The sequence below is a fragment of the Apus apus genome, chromosome Z, assembly GCF_020740795.1.
Source record: "Apus apus isolate bApuApu2 chromosome Z, bApuApu2.pri.cur, whole genome shotgun sequence".
Taxonomy (NCBI): Eukaryota; Metazoa; Chordata; class Aves; order Apodiformes; family Apodidae; genus Apus; species Apus apus.
In genome coordinates, this window is record NC_067312.1 from 47071080 (window position 1) to 47092466 (window position 21387).

The window sequence follows — 21387 nt, forward strand, 5'->3', positions numbered from 1 at the left end:
TTACCTGGCAGCACTTACAGACCTTTTTGAAGTATGTATAAATCACCTGCAGTGAGGACAGATACCATAATTCAATTACATAAGTGTATGCGCATGAAAGGATAGATTTTGATAGATGAGTTTTTACATTGTATTTAAGCATATGTATAATTAATTATGTAAATTAAGCTTAACTTTCATTGGGTAGTTGATAGTTGAAAGTCAAATTTCCTTTGAATCAAAACAGAAAGTTTCTAAGACTGTTTAATCAGACGTATATTTTAGATCTGACATCACTAATTAGAGCTCAACGATTTAATGAACTCCTTATGTGATATGGGAACTTTCAACTTCTAAACTACTGGTTGAAATTCAGTTTCGAGAATCAAGCCTGTTGCTTTGCAGTGTTTCCCAAGGGAGTAATGAGTGATAAAGGCATTTTCTCCATCCTATGTGTGATTTGTTTGTTTCCCAGATACCAACCTGGAAAGGGGAATGGTCTTCTCAGAGTTGCTGGCTATGTTTATTCCAGTCCTTGGTGTGTATGCCCTGTGCATATGCAGAATATGGGCCAGAGATGGAGTGATTTCAGAACCATTGTTTAATCATTTGTTCAGCTGCACCAGCTGTTGAAGTGTGTGTGACTATGCTGGGTACACACAGCACAGAAACCCATTTCTCCCAGCAATACTTGCTCAAGATGTGACGTATCAGCCTCTTAAACTTCTAAATGTACAGGTCTGTCTCTAGTAGGTTAAAAAGCAAGATTCTTAGGTGTGGTTAGTGTGGGTCACTGCTGTGGGAGAGGAAGGATTGTAGCAAAAATTGGAATTGACCAGTGAAGCAAAGAGGAATAAGTAGTTCATACAGTGATAATAGTATATACTTAAGAATTCCAATAAAATATGTTCTAATGCAAGTTTATTCATAAAGGAAAGGAGGGTAATTGAAGATGTTAAGAGACTTTCATACAAGAAGAGAATAGGGCTAGCTCTTTTTAATGTAGTGAGAGAATCTTTAAAAATGAAGATGAGTTTTCAAACACAGCACTCATTTTCTGTTGCTTATTTTCTTGAAGTTTTACTGAGTTCACTGACAGTGTATTTTTCTATCAGTTTTTGGAAGGTCAGCCTGAGGAAGTTTTTGGTAATTTCTAATATATTGAAGATTATACATCAAAGCTGTTAGCCTTCTTAGTAACCCCTTTCTGAATCAATTTTCTAAGCTGATTTGGACCTTCTCTAGCTAGCTATAGGTAATTGCATTGGTAGGATGTAAGAGAATTTGTAATGTCTGCAAATTTGCAAAGATTACCATATTTGTCTGGTTAATAGTAGTATGATAATATTAAAGGGTTGAAGGGAAAACAGACCTGTCTTCTTCAAATTGATGATTCTTTAACAATGCCAACCTAACATGAATATAAATAATTTATTGTCTGCTTGGCCAAAATAAACAAAAGCTAAGCATCTCAAAGAACAAAATGAGGAGCTAAGGATTCTGCTTTCCTGCAAGGCTACTTGAGCTTTAACAGCAAGTGTCACAATTTGCTAGCCAGCTGACATTTCTCAGAGCATTTTAGTAGTGCCAGGTGGCTCTAGAAAAGAATAATGATTTGTTACTGACAAACAAGCAGAAGAAATTCTACTGGCATTGGGTATTTTTGCTCAGCCTAATATCATTAGTGACCCAGCAGTTGTTGCATCACCATTATAGGTGCATTTTGTGCTTTTTTGCCAAGAAGTGCAGTGAACATTTTTCTCCCCTTAAACTTTTAGCAGCTTGATGCTTATGAAGTCCAAAACCAAGTGATTAAGTTACATCTCCTGAATATCATTCTAGTTTGGGTGATCTTTGTGTATTTGCAATGTGTACCAATTGGAAGTATAAACATGTGACACTGGCCATGTACATTTATTGAAAAAAGCTTGAGTTTGGGATTAACTTTTTGCTAGAAACTACTGAACTCCCAGATTTAAGCTAGCAGTGAAACAATTTTATGATGCATCCACGGTTTCTGAAGTTAAATTTATTCATCCCTCTTTTCCACTTTTTCTATTTTTTTGTTTAGTTTTTTGTGGGTTTTTTGTTGTTGTTGTTATTGGTTTTTGTTTTTGTTGTTGTTGTTGTTGTTGTTGTAGGGGTTTTTTTGTGGTGTTTGGTTTTTTTTGTGGATTTAAGGAAGGATGTGAGAAACTCACATTTTGACCTTTAAAAATTGTGGAGAGAAGAGGAAAATTAATTCTAACACTCTGGCCAGCTAAACCAGAGGACTTTAATAAATAAATAAATAAATAAATAAATAAATAAATAAATAACCATTGAGTCTGGTAAAGCTATTGAATTTCCTTTTGTAAGTTAGTGTAAATGTGTGTTTTACTTCAGCACCAAAAGTCTCCCCTTTTGTAATACAAAGAGTAATGGCACTTTCTAGGTGGGTGTTTCTTAAAGAGACAGAAGAAAGAAAAGAGAAGAAAATTTTAAATGGCTTTTCCTGTGTGAGCCAAGAGTAGGCTCAAAGCTTGCCAGCCTCACAATTCCTTAGCTTCTTTCTTACAGTTTCCTAGGGTTTTGTTAGTGATTTGCAGATGGAGCTTAGGCTTTGAAACTCATCCGTTCAAAAGTTTTGTGGTCTTAGCCACAGTAGTAGTGCAACATATTTTTCCTATACTAGTTTCACAGAAGTTAACTGAGCTTGTATTGATGAGGGAACAACAATGCAGCTTCCCCCTCCCATCCCTTCCCATGATTTTCTTTCCTGCATATCATTTAGAAACTAGAATCAGGTTAATTTTGAATTGTATTCAAGCATGTAACATTTTTCTTCCATTTTAAGAAACAGGTAGCATATGAACCTAGTCTTTTTAATAAGCTACATTTATCAGCAAGATGAATGCAGTTCCTATTATACATTAATTTCTAAAGAAAAAGCCTATATCTCTGAATGGGTATTTGAGGTTCTTTTGGTTAAGTTTTTCTAGCGGGTTTTCCTGGTCCTTTTGTGTATTTTTGGCATTATTACTTTTTTTTCTTTTTTTTTTTCTTTTTTTTTTTTTACTTTTCAAAAGCAATTTGGAGTTGTGATATTTGCAGCAAAATTAAGGAAATTTGACTTAATAAGAGCATTTGAGCACTGCTAGCAGTGACTGAAGGTAAGCCTGCTTACATGCTTCGAGGACAGAACAGTGTTGCATCAGGTACAGTGTGGAGAACTTTGTACAATCTATGTTTTCCTGTCTGGGAATATGTGAAAAGCAATGAAACCTGTGCATCTGGGAACATTAGTTTTGTAAAAAGGCTGATGAGGGGCAAGTTGAAAGTCTGTGGGTAAGAATTAAAGGGCGGGGTGGTATGGGTGATACCGCTGTGGGGGTCTACTACAGACCTCCTGATCAAGATGAGGAAGTTGATGAGGCTTTCTACAGGCAGCTGAAAGCAGCCTCACAATTACAGTCCTTGGTCCTCATGGGAGATTTTAACTACCCCGATATCTGCTGGAAGACTTACACAGCCAGCCTTTTACAGTCTAGGAGGTTCCTCCAGTGCATTGATGACAACTTCTTAATGCAAATGGTGGACAAGCCGACTAGAAGAGGAGCGCTGCTGGATCTTGTGCTCACCAACAAGGAGGGCCTTGTTGAAGCAGTGGTGGTCAATGGCAGCCTTGGCTGCAGTGACCACGAGATAGTGGACTTCAGGATCCTGTGTGGGAGGAACAGAATACCCAGCAGGACCAGAACCCTGGACTTCCACAGAGCAAACTTTGGCCTCCTCTATCAATTGTTAAGGGAAGTCCCATGGGACAGGGTGCTAGAAGGTAAAGGGGCTCAAGATAGCTGGACAACATTCAAGGATGACTTCTTGCAAGCACAGGATCAGTGTGTCCCAATGGGTAGAAAATCTAGTAAGGGAGCTAGGAGACCTGCGTGGTTAAAAAAGGAACTGCTGGGCAAACTCAAGTGGACAAGGAAAATCTATAGATCATGGAAGGAGGGGCTGGTTACTTGGGAGGAATATAGGACTGTTGTCAGAGGATACAGGGAGGCAACTAGGAAAGCTAAGGCCTCCTTGGAACTTAACCTTGCAAGTTGGGTTAAGGATAATACAAAGGGCTTTTTCAAATACATGGCCGACAAAACTAACACCAGAGGCAATATAGGCCCACTGCTGAATGAAGTGGGTGCCCTGGTGACAGAGGATATAAAGAAGGCAGAGGTGCTGAATGCCTTCTTTGCCTCTGTCTTTACTCCTGCAGGCTTTCCCCATGAGCCCCAGTTTCATATAGCCCCAGTAGAAGTCAAGATAAAGGAGGAGTTTGCCCAGGTAGATGAGGATTGGGTTAGGGATCAGTTGCATAATCTGGATATCCATAAATCGATGGGTCCAGATGAAATGCATCCAAGGGTGCTGAGGGAGCTGGCAGAGGTCATTGCTAGTCCACTCTCCATCATCTTCGGTAAGTCATGAGCAACAGGAGAGGTGCCTGAGGACTGGAGGATAGCAAATGTCACTCCAGTTTACAAGAAGGGCAAGAAGGAGGACCCGGGTAACTATAGACCGGTCAGCCTCACCTCCATCCCTGGAAAGGTGATGGAACAACTTGTCCTTGGCACTATCTCTAGGCATATCAAGGAGATGGGGGTCATCAAGAGCAGTCAACATGGTTTTACCAAGGGCAAGTCATGTTTGACTAACCTTACAGCCTTCTATGAGGAAATTACTAGGTGGATAGATGATGGTAGAGCGGTGGATGTGGTCTATCTTGATTTCAGTAAAGCATTTGACACCGTCTCCCACAGCATCCTTGTAGATAAGTTGATCAAGTATGGGTTTGATGATCAGGCAGTGAGGTGGATCAAGAACTGGTTGCAAGGAAGAAGTCAGAGACTTGTAGTCAATGGGGCAGAATCTAGTTGGAGGCCTGTGACTAGTGGAGTCCCTCAGGGGTCGGTACTGGGACCAGTGTTGTTCAACATCTTCATCAACGACCTGGATGAGGGTACAGAATGTACCCTCAGCAAGTTTGCTGATGACACCAAGCTGGGAGGAGTGGCTGACACACCAGAAGGCTGTGCTGCCATTCAGAGAGACCTAGACAGGCTGGAGACTTGGGCGGGGAAAATCCTGATGAAGTTTAACAAGGGCAAGTGTAGAGTTTTGCATTTGGGGAAGAAAAACACCATGTACCAGTACACGTTGGGGGCTGACCTGCTGGAGAGCAGTGTAGGTGAAAGGGACCTGGGGGTCCTGGTAGACAGGAGGGTGACCATGAGCCAGCAGTGTGCCCTTGTGGCTAAGAAGGCCAATGACATCCTGGGGTGCATTAGAAAGGGTGTGGTTAGTAGGTCAAGAGAGGTTCTCCTCCCCCTCTATTCTGCATTGGTGAGGCCACATCTGGAGTATTGTGTCCAGTTCTGGGCCCCTCAGTTCAAGTACAGGGAACTGCTTGAAAGAGTCCAGTGCAGAGCCACAAAGATGATTAAGGGAGTGGAACATCTCCCTTATGAGGAAAGGCTGAGGGAGCTGGGTCTCTTTAGTTTGGAGAAAAGGAGACTGAGGGGTGACCTCATCAATGTTTACAAATACGTGAAGGGTGAGTGTCAGGAAGGTGGAGTTAAGTTTTTTTGAGTGATGACCGGTGATAGGACAAGGAGTAATGGATACAAATTGGAGCATAGGAGGTTTAAGGTGCATATTAGAAAAAATTTTTTTACTGTGAGAGTGACAGAGCACTGGAACAGGCTGCCCAGAGAGGTTGTGGAGTCTCCTTCACTGGAGACATTCAAAACCTGCCTGGACGCCTTCCTGTGTGATGTGCTCTAAATGACCCTGCTCTGGCAGGGGGGTTGGACTAGATGATCTTTTGAGGTCCCTTCCAACCCCTAGGATTCTATGATTCTATGACTCTATGATTCCCGGGTATTCTTTTTAACTTTAAGGTAATATTAACTCGTTCTAGTAATTTGTCCACAGATGTTCTGTAATTTGATCACATGCTTAAATGGCAAGACCCTTGTCTTTGTAGGAGTGTTTAGCAGAACAATTTGTTTATGATCAGCTCATCTTTCATGGTTATCAGTGGGGATTTAAATGGGGGCAGATGTCAGATTGTCATTCCAAGTGAATAATAAGAAGAATGAGACGCTTCAATAAATCCTAAACATGTACTTGTGGCCAACAATTTCATTTAGTGTGCTGGTATAGAATTTAGCTAATGAAAACCATCCCATAAATGCATATATCCATAAACTGTGCTGAAACAAAAAAATTTCCTGACAGTAAATGTCAGAAAGAAATGTAGGAGGAAAATGCTTCCCTACACTATACTTGGGCACTTTGGCAATGATCCAGTGAACTACTGAAGAATATTCTAAGCTTGCTTAAAGTTAAATGGAAACTGAAATTATTCCTTTGTGCAAAACCTCTGAGTGATTGCTGGAATAGACATCATTTGGTAAAGTGGAAGATTGTCTTGACTAACTAATCACTGAAATATATGTGTGTGTGTAGTCTAATGTTTTGTCTATTTGAAATGCATTTAATTTTAAAGCAGAAACTGGAGACTTTAGGTTATCAGTGGTAAGTAGTTAAAGAAATATTTTTACTAGCTTATAAAATACACTCTCACATATTGATAATAATTAAGTTGTTAACAAATAGACACCATCTTATTTCCCCTAATTTATATCCTGAGATTTTAATAAAATGTCGAGAAAACAAAATTGGACTAAAGCAGTACTTTGAAAACTACACTATGCTTGAATCTATATGATGCTTTACTACCTTACATTTTTTTTACATTTTCGTTTTTGTTTGTGGAAAACTAATTTTCTGTCTTTTCCTGGAACTAAGCAGCAAGTGAGGAAGAGGTCTTATAAGCAAAATCTAAAGTCACAGACTTTATAATTGTCACCGTTTGACTCAGGTCTGACAACAATGCTCTCGATCCCCTCCCCCCCCCACCCAGGTAGGGAAGGAGAGAGAGAAAAAGAGAGAGAGACTTGGCTGGATTGAAAACTAAACTACACAGCTTTAATTAAAACACTAATGAATCATACCAGAAAATATATACAATTATATACAGATATATTCAGATATGGGCAAAAGCCTCTCACCTCCCCCCACCCCCAGCAACTCCCACAGCACTCCCCTGAACTGGGAAGAGTCCCGAGGAATCCCGGAGCTGCTGCTGGAGAAAACAGAGAGTTATGAGGGTCAGGAGAGCTCGAGCCTAAGGGTCGACGGTGATGGATGAGCAGAGTCCTCCCCGGATGCCGGCCATGGACGGAAGAGAAGCGAAGAAGAAGAAGGAAGGAAGTTGTCCTCTATGATCTCTGTCCTTCCTTTGAGCTTACGTAGATATATGGAATGGAATATCTTTGGCCAATTTTGCTGTCTGTCTAACTCAGCCTCCCACGGGGGGGTCAGAGATCTCCCCATAGTGTCTGAGCCGGCAGAGTGAAGGTGTAACCTTGAAACCTCAGTAGTTGGAAAGACATTCCACTGTCTTATCAGCCTAGCAGAACACATAGTTGCTAGTTAAAAGAAAGCTTACTGAAGGAAAAAAAAATCAGTGAAAAGAAAAATTGGCTTAATCCTGGCTCAAACCAGGACAATAATGATTGGATAACTGAGTGGAAATTATATGAGTGGTATTGTGTCAGCATTCTACTCCAGTATTGCTTTCATAAACAATTGGTGTTGAGTCTCAGAATGAGTGTACTGCCTTGTCATTACAAACTTATCCGCTAGGGTTCTCCAGAACTGGCCGTTTATTTCATAGTAAAAAGGTTCTAAAAATACCAGACCTGGTGTTTTATTTGCAATCACTTAATCTGGAGAGTATAGGACACAATAAAACTCAGTAAAAGAGGCAGTATTTTAAAGAAAATATTACTAAAAAATACCTGCAAGAATTTGTTTTGGAGTGAGCTGCTGAAAGCTAGGAAACTAACTTACATTTGAACAAATCAGAGCAATGGTCATACCTTGCTTCCTGAGGACTCTGTTTGAATAATGTATGAAGTAATTTGGGATGTTAGAGTGCTGCCTATTTAAAGAAAGAAATAATACCTTTGGTGTAGCATTTTTATTTTTAAAATAATGATTGGAAATAATATTATCTAATTCCTCATTAATGTTGTAATTGATTACATAGTATTTTTTTAAAGCTAGGTTGGAAATAGAATTTGATCTCTTGTCTTCTAGACCTGTGTTGAAAGCAATGGGCTATATGACCACATGGAACACCTAAGAACAAAATTAACATACAGACTCTTGCAATAATCCCCATACAAGAAATACTAATTCCAAAATCTAATAAAATGGAAAGAGGAAATAGCACTTACTTCTAATGCTTTCTCTGAATAAGATTTAGCTTTTTTATTAAACCTACTTTTTCTTAGAGCTGAGGAAATCTAGTTCCCATTGAAGCAAATGCAAAGATCAGAAATAAATCTGTTAACTTGACCAGGTATCAGAAATTTACCCGTGGGTATCTGTGTTGTATGAATTCCAACCACTTCACATAGATAATAATTTTCAGTAAAGTGTCATTAATGATATCTCCTCAAATAAATAACAGCACTCTGCATTTCAAGAATATACTAAAGGGAAATGTTTCGGAGGAATGATATATCCTTCTGTTCCATCCTGCTCTACCTGTCTCTTTGACTGACTCATCCAAGTTGGAAAAAGAGCTCAGTAATGTCACTGGGAAGTCTTAATCAGTATCAGCTTTGAGAGGTTCATCTCAGCAAAACCATCTGTCTCCTCTCTCCAAAATATATTGCCTCTGTTGATTTTCACATATGCTTCTGAGGACATTCAGAATCTTAAGTACTTTGGAGAGAGTGTGTTGAGAAGTTCCCAGAAACAAATTGGTTTATCTGGATGCCCTGGAATGTCTTTGAAACTGTGTCATAAATTCCAGGGCAGTTGCTACACAAATACATTACTAGTATAAAGCTTGCCATGTGGTCCTGTAATAAAAATCAGGTGCTATTTCTGTGTTGATGTCTAATTTCAGAACCTTCAGTTCAGTCTTCTGTACTTTTCCCCATTGACATGAGTGGGAGTGTATTTCCTACCACAGAAAGAAGGGGAAAAAGGCCTTAGAGCTTTTGGATCCCTACTTAGTAAAGGCCATATAAAACAAATAAAGCACCTTTTTCTCCTTTCTGGAGTTGTGAACACTAGCTGAGTATGTATCTGCCCAGTGCTGTGCTTCTTATGTCAGTGGGAGGACAAATTCTGCTCCAGGAAGATAACTTCCAGGCTTTCATAGATGCATGTGGTTCGAAAGATGGTTGTCCCTGATAAACAAACTTCATGGAGTAACTCAACAAATCCCTTGTAACACATGAAAATCAACCTTTATTATTTAAAGAGGATTATCAAATGAGTTGGCTTAGTTTAACTGAAAGGTGGTATGTTGTCACGACTCAAGTAGGTCAACCCAGGGATATTCAGATCAGACCTCCTTGCTTTCTAAACTCCTTCTCAGAGAACAGCCTTGGTGCAGCTGGATCCATCCTTTGTCTCAGACCTGGCCCTTCCACTGAGAGTGATTCAAATATCATGGTTCAAGGAAATGCTCGACCATCCAATATCCCTTGATCAGATTAAGGTAAAACAACACTCAAGGTCTGTATTTGAATATTAGGTTTAATTAAATCTATAGGATATAAGGAATACGGTTACATCAGTTATAATCTTAGGCTGCACGATCATAAAGGCTGACAATTAGATCACAGGACTACAATACATATATGTTTAAGCTGCATAACCTGAAAAAAAATCGTGGTTAGGCCTTGCATTACTTAATGATAATAGGGAGGGAGAGAGAGAGAGAATATGAGAATAAAAATTTAGAGAGATAGATAATAGAGAATCACCAGTTCTGGATCCAGTGTTGGGCCAGCCAATGGGGGAGAGTTAGTGTCAGTGAGGCTCTCGAAGCCCACCATTGCAGCTGCCTGCTCTTTAGGCTGAGTAAGGCTGATTGAGCCATAAGCCTGAGCAGCTGGAGTGGACCTCCACCCCTCCATCCTTATCTCAATCTCTGTACATGCAGCCACAGGCCATATGCAGGACATCAGTTTTGTCTCCATCATCTCAAGCAGGCCTTTTGGGATGCAAAAGAGACTTTGTTTAGGGATTACAATGGGGTTTTGACACAAATTCCAGCAAGTATTGGTCCTGAGGGCTGGTCCCTCACTTATATAGGAAGTGTTTTTCATTTGCTTAGTCCTCTTTAGATACAGGTGGATGGTGACCAGGAAACAAAATTATTTGTTTTCTCCATTTGTATTCTCAAAAGTTTTTAGTTTCAAGACCATTTTCATTCCTTCCACTTTCCCTGAATGAATGAACAAGGGACAGCTTTATAGCCAATCTGTAAGCCAAGTAAGTAAATGTTCAGTCAGGCCTCATTCACTATAAAGCCTGATAGATACAAACTACTGTTTGTGCTGCTAAAATAAATGATTTTATGGCTTCATGCAAATTCTGCCAGGATTATATGTCTGTTAAGGGTGCTAGAAACCTCTGTGTAGCATTGAATTTTAATTTGACTTAAATAGAATATTCCTCAGTATGAATTGCATCAACAAAATATGACTACTGACAAGATTGTTCAAGGAAGTTTGTCATTGTGAGAGGTTTATGAAAAGTTTCGGGGCAAAAGAGACCATGTCGTAGAACTTTAATTCAAGGCCATGGGGATGGATGTATTCTCTTGCAATTAGAACCAATGTGGTTTCCTTCATGCTTCCTAGTTAAACAATGGTGAGGGAAATCAATAAAGATGTAATTGCTGGTATCACAGTAGTCCTGACTACTGCTCATTTTCCAAAATCATTACACCTTGCTATTTTCCATTCTGATTTCAGCACTTTGTCCACAGACTTACCCATCTTTCTGTCTTGTAGAATATGGCACTAATGGATTAGACAGTGAGTGGTAATTGATTTACTGCCAGGATTCATGACTGAAATAATCATTACAGTATGTATGTAATATATTTAGTATTTACAACTTTCTCATCATGTTCTTGAATGCTTTCTGCTGGGTTTGATCCTTAAAAGCCGTAAGTCTCAAATCAGTGGTCTCTCTGACCCTTAGAACCCACACTGTGGCTATATAAAATATTATGGGTTTTTCATGTCCACAATGCTTTGTGGGGGCTTCATGATGCAATAATGGAATCTCTCTCTAGTTTTGAATATCTCTATAATGTCTGTGAGAAAATCTCCTGAAACCTAGATTTCTCTACAGTATTTTCTGAAACAGTTGATTCCAAAGTAAAAGGAGAAACTTACATATAAGAAAACATTGTTTGACACTAGGTCTCAGAGCTGGTTCTAACAAAGTTCAGCAGTATGATGTGAAGTAACTACTGATATAATCCCTTTATATGTAAGAACTACTGGAATTTAAACATTGTGAACTTTGAAGCTTGAGGTAAAAACAACTGTTTCCACTGCCATTTGGTTAAAAATTAGCCATTCTGGGTTTTCACTATATTTTCAATAATCAAGTTAATGATGTATAGAATGAAAGAGGAAGGAAAATAATTATCTGATGATCTTTTTGTTCATAGTTTGTCTCTTTAGAGAGTGTAACTTGGAACGGTTTGCTTGCTTTACCTTTCCATGTTCTAACTGAATCTTGCAACAGTTTTTTGCCTTACACAGCTTACCTGCTAAATGGCAGAAAAAAATCATATGAAAAAATAATTGTCTTTAGTTGGAGCTTATTAGGCATAAACTTTATTTCTAGCAATTATGCTTTCCCTTCCACACCATTTGTGTACTTACACAGAGTGTACTATTATAAGAGGATTATGCTGAAAGCTTTTTTTTTTTTCCCCAAGAAACTGTTCAACTTATACAGATAATAGAATCATGGAATGGTTTGGGTTGGAAGGAACCTTCAACTACTACAGTCTAGTCCAACCCTGTGCCGTGGGCAGGGGCACCTCCCAGTAGACCAGCTTGCTCAGAGCCCCATCCAACCTGGCTCTGAGCACTTCCAGGCAGGGGGCATTCACAGCTTCTCTGGGCAATCTGTGCCAGTGTCTCTGTCTTTCCTGGTTACAAGTGCACATTGCTGGCTCATGTCCAGTTTTCCATCCACCAGTATCCCCAAGTCCTCTGCAGGGCTGCTCTCAATCCATTCATTCCCCAGTCTAGGGATTGCCCTGACTCAGATGCAGGACCTTGCACTTGGCCTTGTTGAACTTTGTGAGCTTTGCACAGGCCTATTCCTCAAGCCAATCAGGGTTGCTTTGGATACCATCCCTTCCTTTTCTTAAGCAACACATAGTTTGGTGTCATCTGCAAACATGCTGAGGGTGCATGTTCCACTTAATCCCATCCCATTGGTGAAGATAATAAATAGCGAACCCCTGAGGGATACCACTCATTACTGTTTCCCACTTGGGCATTGAGCTATTGTAACTCTTTGGACACAGCCATCTAGCCAGTTCCTTAACCAGAATTATATGCAGTAAAGGACTTACATTTTCTAGAGAGAGGGAGAACTTTCCTTACAAGGTAAGTGTTTAAATTATTGTTACCAAGTTTCTTATCTTTGTTGCATGTAGTTATGCCTCAGGCTTTCCACTGGCAATAGCATCTGTAAAATGAAATACATAAGAAAGAGCTGAATTATAAATGGTTTTCACCTTTAATAAGTACCCTTCTTTCATGCATACCTAATACCTCCTTTCATCTTGATGGCAGTATCTCCTTATTCCTTGTTCCCCTTGCCCCCTTCTGGCTGTTTAGAGTTTTTTTGTGTTCCAAAAAATCAATGATCCATACAGTTCTAGCACGGATATAGTAAGGTGCTCAGAAAAGGAAAAAACAAACAAAACACTAATGAACTAAAACACTCACAAAAACAACAACAGCAACAAAACAACCAAAAAACCCCCCACCCCGAAACACCCAGGTAAGTGTTGCAGGCCATATGCAGACTTTTGCTGGTGTGTAGTGATTTTGTCTTCTATTTTTCTCTCTTGATTGGTTAACAGTGACTGTTAAACAAGGATAGGAGAAAGTCCTTTTGAGATTAGTCTTCACAGTAAGAGCATTTGACTTGTTTTGTCCTTAGGAAAATTCTGATTACAGGCAAGATGATTAGATAATGTATTTTGTAGTGTTACAGGTAAATATATGAGATTTTAGGCTGCTTTGTCATTTATGTGTCATTAGCTTCCATGTCAACCTGTCAAATCCTTTTCAGAGATTTTTATGTTCTTGTTATGGGTGAAGCTTAGTGCAGTTCTTTCACTGAGCAACAAACACAGCAAACTTTCAACAAATTTTGTATTTCTCAAGCACCTCTCCTTCTACCAAAATGGGCATCCCAGGTTTGCTATTGTTTACTCCTTCTTCATTCTGTTTTTAACTTGCAATCTGATCCCTTATCTCGTTCTGCTTTGCAAACCATTCTATATTATAGGAGCTACTTGTCAGAACCCTTGACAGTATTCTGAAAATAAATTTTAACTTCAGTAATAGTTGCAAAGGGCAATAAATGTATTTATGGTTCCATATTAATAAATTGATTAAGGGGTGTTTAGAGATTGTACAATTTAAAAGGATTTTACCCTTCACTTTTGACGTATTTAGATGCTTGTACATTTTGAAAATCCACCTTTAAATGTCTTTTTCTTAAGATTGCAAAAGTTGCATGTAAATTACTACTCTGAAACAGCATTTTCCTTCCTCGTTAGTTTTGGGGAAGTCACTAGATGGCGGTAAAACAGCGGTTTCTCCTGCTGAAGGCTCTTCAGGAAACGGTTTGCAGTGAATGAAAAGGGCATTTAGGCATTTAACTTAAGTCTGCTACGTAGTAACCTAATCCTAAACAAAAGCACAATAAATAGAGTCCCAACTGCTTGTAATTATATTGACAGTAATGAATTTTCTTAGACCTCTGGTGTGCTTCTGCTGATTGTATCTTCTCTCTCACATGAGTTAAACATAGAACATATCTAATTCCAGGAGTTCTGCAGGACATGCTTAGAGATGTTAAAAAAAAGTGTGCATAAATATTTTGTCTAGATTTCTGAAAGCAAAAAAACGAGCTAACTGATTTTTATTTTTTTAGTCTCAAATCTTTCTTCATTTCCTATTTTAAAAAGACTACATAGAGTGAGACCCCCTAAGACAATGGAAGTCACAGAGCTTTCATCTGAACTTTCCTTTTAATTACGTATTTTTAAAATGAATGTATTTTCAGTGTTTGCTAATCCTGACCCTCTGTTTCAAGGCTTTTTATACTTTTACTGCCACACCAAGTGTAATTTGGTTAGTAATTTAAGCATTAATGTTGTATAAAGCCCTGAAATGAAGCTCTGGAAAGGGAATGTAGTTGTTGTATCAGCATGTAGAAATAAAAGACAGGAAGGAAAGAAACTTTTCACAAAGCCAGAGCAGATAACTTTTTAAGAAACATGAAACTACCTGTGCTCAATTATGGCAGCAGGATGTGAAAACCTGCTCAAGATATCACACAGCAGTTTTCATAAATTAATACATTTGGAAAGGTGCTGAAGTGTAAGATCTGTCCAAAAGACAGCAGAGCTCTAGTATAGCACTCAAGAACTGGGAAAGTAAAAAACCAGAGTAGGGCTACAAGGATGATTAAGGGACATCTATCATATGAGAAAAGGCAAAGAGACCTGGGGCTGTTTAGTCTTGAGAAAAGAAGATTGGGGGACCTTATTAAGGTCTATAATATCTGAAGGGTGGATGTAATGAATGGGCCAGTCTCTTTTCAGTGGTGCCCTGTAATATGATGAGGGGGAACAGCACCAAGTTACAACACAGGAATTTCCACCTCAACATGAGGAAAAACTTCTTTACTGTGAGGGTGACAGAGGACTGGAACAGGTTGTCCAGGGAGGTTGAGGACACTCCTTCTCTGGAGACTTGTCTGAATGTGTTCCTGTGTGATCTGCCCTAGGTATTCCTGCTGCATCAGGAGGGGTTGGACTCAATCTTCAGGGGTCCCTTCCAACCCCTATGTTTGAATCATTCTATGATTCTATATTCAGAGCCCTCTGTACTTCCCTGCAGAACCAGTGTATCAAATGTGGTAATCTGTCTTTACTCTGAATCTATCATCAAAGGATTCTTTCAATTTTTTTTATATGATATATTTTAAAGGTTTTATTAAATGTGACTTAAAACATTCCACAGTGAAATTGGTACAGAAGTAAATGTCAAACTTAATACTTTATCTTTTCAAGATAATGAGGATATTAAGCAAATTCAATTATGAATCCAATTATGAATCCTGTAAAAAATACTGGAGCCTCTTGTGGGAGCGATAAGAAAAACTGAAAGTTAACTTGGTCTTGTCTATTCTTGATCATGGTAGTGATCAAGACTGCAGGTGAGGTTTTGCTGTGTAGCAACATAATGACTGCTGTACAGAGGATACCAGACCGAAACCTACCTATCATCTGTCTGGTTTTGACACGAATGGCTTCCATTGCTATTGCACAGTTACTGAAATGGTGTAATATGTGAACCCACGTTTGATTGTAGCAGCTGCAGCATTTACCTTTTGGTTGATGGGAGCTGCCTGCTGTTCTGTGTTGATGGAGTAAAAATGGCCACAACCAATCAAAAAATCTTATCCCAAATGTAGTTCAATAGCAGTCAGTTCTTTTTACGCAGCCTGTTGTAGCCTAATACTTTGATTTGTTCTTCTTTTGATTACTCGCAGAGTTTGCTGTGCCACCTTGTTTCTTCCTCTGAGTGTGAAAGTAATGAAGCTGAAACCAGTACATTCATATCAACTCTTGGCTACACATCAGCAGATTATTATTGTCACTTAGTTAAAAATGTAAGTAGTTTGTGCAACTGAGATTTTGTTAATATTAAATCAACAGTTTCTAAGCATGGAGTTGTCATTGTTATAAGGGGCATGAATGGAACTTTGTTTATCTTTTCTTACATCAGCTACTTTTACAGCATTTTAAGGAAAAAATGAAGTGGGAGATCTCTGAGCAACTGAGAAAAAAAATTATTAGATTATACTGTAATAGATGTTCATAAAAACAAAATTCCTGTTGCTGTTGTGTTATAACAAAGATGCCTGTTCTATCATTATTTTCCCTGTGAAGTTTAGATTTTATATATTATTTTGTGTATTAAAATTAACTTTTGGAATCTTCTATTTAACTGTATGCACTGCTGCATTTAAAATGGTAGATGAGCCTTAAATCTTAGAAAAGTGTCTTCTACATTTAAAATATAAGAATAGGATTAATATTTCATAGTATATTGACTTAAATTAGATAATGCATATAAAAATTATTAGTAGTGTTCTTCTGAAAGTTTTGCCACAACTCTTGGGGAAGCAGAGCTACATTAAATATCTTCTCAGTATTAAAGTGTGGAAGGCATATAATGTGTGTTCAAAAATGTTTTGCAGCATTGTTTATTCAGTGATCTAGACAGATTTAATTTGACACCAGTAAATAAAAAAATTAAAAAATCAAACTGAATGAGCCAAGAAAGCTATTAACCTCCACAATATGTCAATTACACAGAGAACCATGTAACTAATGTCTGCTTATTTGCAGCTTATGAAATCTATTTAATTTTATTTTTTATTTTATTTTACTTTATTCAACAGATGGTTTTTTCGTTAGTTACAGAACTCAAAGGGAACCAGTTCAATGGACTTAACATTCAAGGCAGGTAGGTTTTACCTAACCATAATTTTGATATATTTTAGTTTGGATCTTTACAGTTCAGTGAGGACCTTCATACAGTCTTGGCCAACTTAGGCCTCAGTTGGAAATTGTGGGTTATATATGTAGCTATGTGGGGAATCTTGTTAAGCTGGGCTTCACGTAAGAGTTTATACTTAACCTGAGAGTCATAGAATGGTTTGGGTTGGAAGAGACTTTCAAATAGTCCAACCCCCATGCTGTAGGCAGGGACACCTCCCATTAGACCAGGTTGCTTAAAGCCCCTTCCAACCTTGAACTCTTCCAGAGAAGTGACATCCACATCTTTTCTGAGCAACCTGTCCCAGTGTCTCACCACCCTCATAGTGAAGAATTTCTTCCTTATATCTTATCTAAATTTACTCTCTTTCAACTTAAAACATTGCCAGTTTATGTCCAATTTTTCATCTATCAGTATCCCCAAGTTATTCCTGACAAGGAGGCTCTCAGTCCCTTTGTCCCCAGCCTGTATTGATACTGAGGATTGCCATGATCCAGGTGCAGGACCTTGCACGTGGCCTTTTCGAACCTCGTGAACTTCATAATCTTAATGTTGGCTGCTATATGCATCTTTATCACCAAAGTTAACTGGCAGTTAATATAAGAGAAAGCAAAAAAAGTTCAATTTTTTTTTTCCCCCCATTTGTGTGAGTGATAGTTTAATATGACAGAATAGTAGTTACTTTCCACTTGTAATTAATGATAAAATTTGTCCATGCTTATTTTAAAAAACCTCTCATTTTCCTTCCATTAATTCCTTCATCTGGTACCAAACAGTATTGTGGCAATACTGCACATTCATATACAACTATTTTAAATGTACCCAAGTACTACCTTTTAACTGTTTCTTTGGCCTGGTTTTCTGTGGATTAAAGTTTGATAAACTGGGTGGGAAGGGTGGGCTGCTCTCTGGCCCAATCCAGACTATCAGATGCCAATAATTATGCATTTCTTACCTTTAACCTTCTGCAATAAATTTATCTTCTTTTACCGTATCAGTTTAGAAATTAAAATTTTGACTTTTCTGAAATATGAACTGTATTTACTTTTCCCTCAGAGTTTCAGCCAGTCGTGTGAATGCTGTATCCCTTTTCTGTCTCCCTCTCGTTACTTTGCCTGATCTAACTCCATTGTTGGAAACTCTCCTTCTTTACCATGGAGGTGCATCAGAAGAAATTCTTAGTTCACAGTTTCTGGAGGCTGTGAATGAGGCCTTTTTAAAGTAAGTAGTATTGTCTGTATGATTTTTGTGCTCTTTTCATAAAGATTATTTATGCAATTAGATGTCTTTTCTCTGGATTTGTATGCTAAATACACTATCACTGAATCACAGAATGTTAGGGGTTGGAAGGGTCCTCTGAAGATCATTGAGTCCAACCCCCTGCCAGAGCAGGACCAAAAACTAGAGCAGATCACTCAGAAAGGCATCCAGACAAGTCTTGAAAATCTCCAGAGAAGGAGACTCCAGACCCTCCTTGGGGACCCTGTTCCAGTGCTCTGTAACCCTCACAGTAATGAAGTTCTTTCTCACGTTGAGTTGGACCTTCCTGTGCTTGAGTTTGAATTCATTGCCCCTCATCCTATCACAGGGCATAAGTGAAAAGAGGTTGTCCCTGCCTTCTTGATACCCAGCCCTCATGAATTTATAGACATTAATTAGATCCCCCCTCAGCCTTCTCCTCTCTAGACTGCAAAGCCCCAGGTCTCTTAGCCTTTTCTCATAAGACAGGTGTTCCAGACCCTTCATCATCCTCGTAGCCCTCTGTTGGACTCTCTCAAGTAGATCCCTGTCCCTCTGGAACTGGGGAGCCCTGGGGAGCCTAGAGCTGGACACAATACTCCAAGTGAGATCTCACCAGGGCCGAGTAGAGGGGGAGGAGAACCTCCCTTGATCTGCTGGAGACACTCCTCTTAATGCACCCCAAGATACCATTGGCCTTCTTGGCCACAAGGGCACATTGTTGTCCCATGGATAAACTTGTTGTCTACCAGGACTCTAAAGTCCTTCTGCACAGAGCTGCTCTCTAGCAGATCACCTCCTTACCTGTACTGGTACACATTGTTGTTCCTTCCCAGGTGCAGGACTCTGCAGTTGCTCTTGTTGAACCTCATTAGGTAGTATCTAGTAAGATATTTCTCTTGCATTTGAATAGCAGAGCTCAGACTGCAGGCAAAAGCAGAATTTTAAATTGCTGATGTACAAATTGTGAGTGTGAATCTTTTAGATTGTCATAAAATACTCTTCTGACTGAAACAAACATCCTTTTGTTTAACTTTTGAGCTATTTTTTATCACAGTGAGCAAAAATAATGCAGTTCATGTGGCTCTTGACTAAATGACTCTTGAAGTGCCCTGGACAAAAGCGTATAGTTTCCCTGAGAGCAGATTTAGGCCCACACGTGCTTTGCATGGTATACTTCTGGCCTGTCACTCAGCCTCAGATGATCTTAACAGGAGTGTGCTTGTATTTTTTCTCCCACTTTAACAACTGAATTCTGTGTTTCCTAGCCCTGTCACTGTGTTCTGAACACTTTTTTTCCTTCTGAACACGAGTGAAGCCTGCTCCAGAAAACAGGGTTACTAAGTACTGTGATTTGGAGTGCTCCATGGAATTCAGCACTGTGCCAGGGGACTATTTGCAAGCTCAGTTGCAGAAGGATAATAAGTACAGTTTACTTCCTATGTGTTTTTTAAATCTCAGAGTTGGAACAGCTCTAAGCAAGCTTATTAGATTTATTTTTCTGGTGTATTTAATACCTGCCATGCTACCACAAAAAATAAAAGAAAAAAGAGGATTGTGGCAAAATTAAATAATCTCCCGTAATTCTTCATTTACTGATGGGCATAGTGTTTTCATAGTGATACTTAATTAAACAGCATATTGAAATGAAGCACAGCTTTATAATGTTTAAATTCCATGTACTTCAATGTGTTTCTTGTCTAGGGATGTGCTCTTTTAAATTAAGCTGTTACATAGTTTTGAATGGAAAAAAAAAAGGTTTTTTTCCAATGGAAATCAAACTTTGGAAAGCTGGTATTTAAATGAACATATAGTAGAATAGGCATGTTGAAAATAGATCCTAAAATGGTGTTAGATCTTCCTTTCTGCTCATAGTTTTCTTTCTTAACAGTAGCTTTATTTTGCCTGTACTCTCATGCCTAATTTTAGGCTTTTTACACTTGAATTTGTTCAGGACCAAGACATATATTTCTTGTTATTTATGTATTTTTTGTTGGTTTTGACCTTTTAATTTGTGACTGTCACGATAGCTGCAAGAATACTCCAAAATGATTTGTGCTGTGATTTCCCTCTTGGGCGGGGGGTTACTTTAGTATTTTTTTATTTGTGCTGGTCCACACAAATTATGGTGTTGTCTCAAAATAAACTGTGCCTGTTATTTCCTACTGATGCAAAATTATACCTCAGCTGAGCTATAGCTGAAAAGTTCAGGCGAAGAGATAATTGCATTCTTAACCATTTATCTTTCAAAAGGCTCTGGTCAGTGTTGGTGGGCTGAGGACTTACCTACCTCTACCTTGGTTTTCTGTTTGGATTTTTTTTTCTCATGTTTGTCTGCAAAGACAGGTATTGGTTTGATTTAGCCAGCAACAAAATTACCCAGAGGACTTTCCTGCACATCTGTGAGTTGCTGACATTTTGTGTACAGACAGGTGTGCAGAGAGCATTTGGGTTTTAGAAAACAGAAGTGTGAGGCAGGGCCTTTCTCTAAGGAAGATGGGAGCTCCAGTATTAAACCTTCCATTTCCAATTGCTGGGATCAATCATAACCAAATTTGTAGGTTTTAAAGACATATGGTAAGGTTTCATTTGTAGATGATGGTAATTCCCTGTTATTCTTCACCATTTTTGTCTTTTTCTCTCCAGACTGCTTGGTTTTTTTCTATTTTTTAATTTATTTTTATTTTCTTTTTAAAAAAAGGTACGTTTTTGTTTTCTGTCCAGTTTCTTAGGGACAACAGTAAGTATTTTTCTCTCTAAACCAGGAAGAAGATCTCTCTCTCTGATTCAGCTGTCTTTAGCCTCTGGCTTCGTCACTTACCAAGCCTTGAAAAAGCTACATTACATCTTTTAGACCAGTTGGTTTCCCTTCAGTTAAATTCACTGGAAGAAGTGGCTCGTGTCATAAAAGATTCATTATTGGTATGTGCAACATGTAGTACATGTGATACTGTGCTTTCCTGCTTCAGAAGTGACAGAGGGTTTTCAAATACCTCAGCATCTTTGACCAAATGGCTGTCATGTAACTTGCTAATGCAAAGGTAAATCTTGAGTCTTACAAATGTCACTAATTTTTACACTGAATTGATAGAAGAGAAAAAAAACATTAGGTGATGAAGAATGGATGAAGAGATGAGAATATGACTGGTGGGGGTGCTGAATACTACCTCTGTCTTAAAAAATTATGAACTTTGGCTAAGATTATTTTAATTTGTTTTTCCTTCAATCTCTGGACCCTTGGAAGTTTATCAGTTTAAACAACTGAAACATCTTATAAGATATTTTATTATGGATTGCTTAGTTAGTTGGTTTTGTTTGCAAGCCTGAACAAAATCCTTAATACAAAATATTTGCTGAACTGTAATGAAAGTTTGTTTTTAAATGCTGTGTTATGCAGTGCACCAAAAAT

General features: G+C 38.6%; 1 protein-coding gene across 1 annotated transcript in view; it reads left to right on the forward strand.

Annotated features, from left to right (window-relative positions):
* The window catches only part of FANCC (FA complementation group C), a 69182-nt gene that overhangs the window by 24491 nt on the left and 23304 nt on the right, over positions 1-21387 (forward strand). Inside the window, exons 4-7 of the mRNA XM_051642958.1 lie at positions 15727-15846; positions 16642-16706; positions 17796-17960; positions 20744-20900. Coding sequence (XP_051498918.1) covers positions 15727-15846; positions 16642-16706; positions 17796-17960; positions 20744-20900 — 507 coding nt within the window. The remainder of the gene's footprint in view (positions 1-15726; positions 15847-16641; positions 16707-17795; positions 17961-20743; positions 20901-21387) is intronic.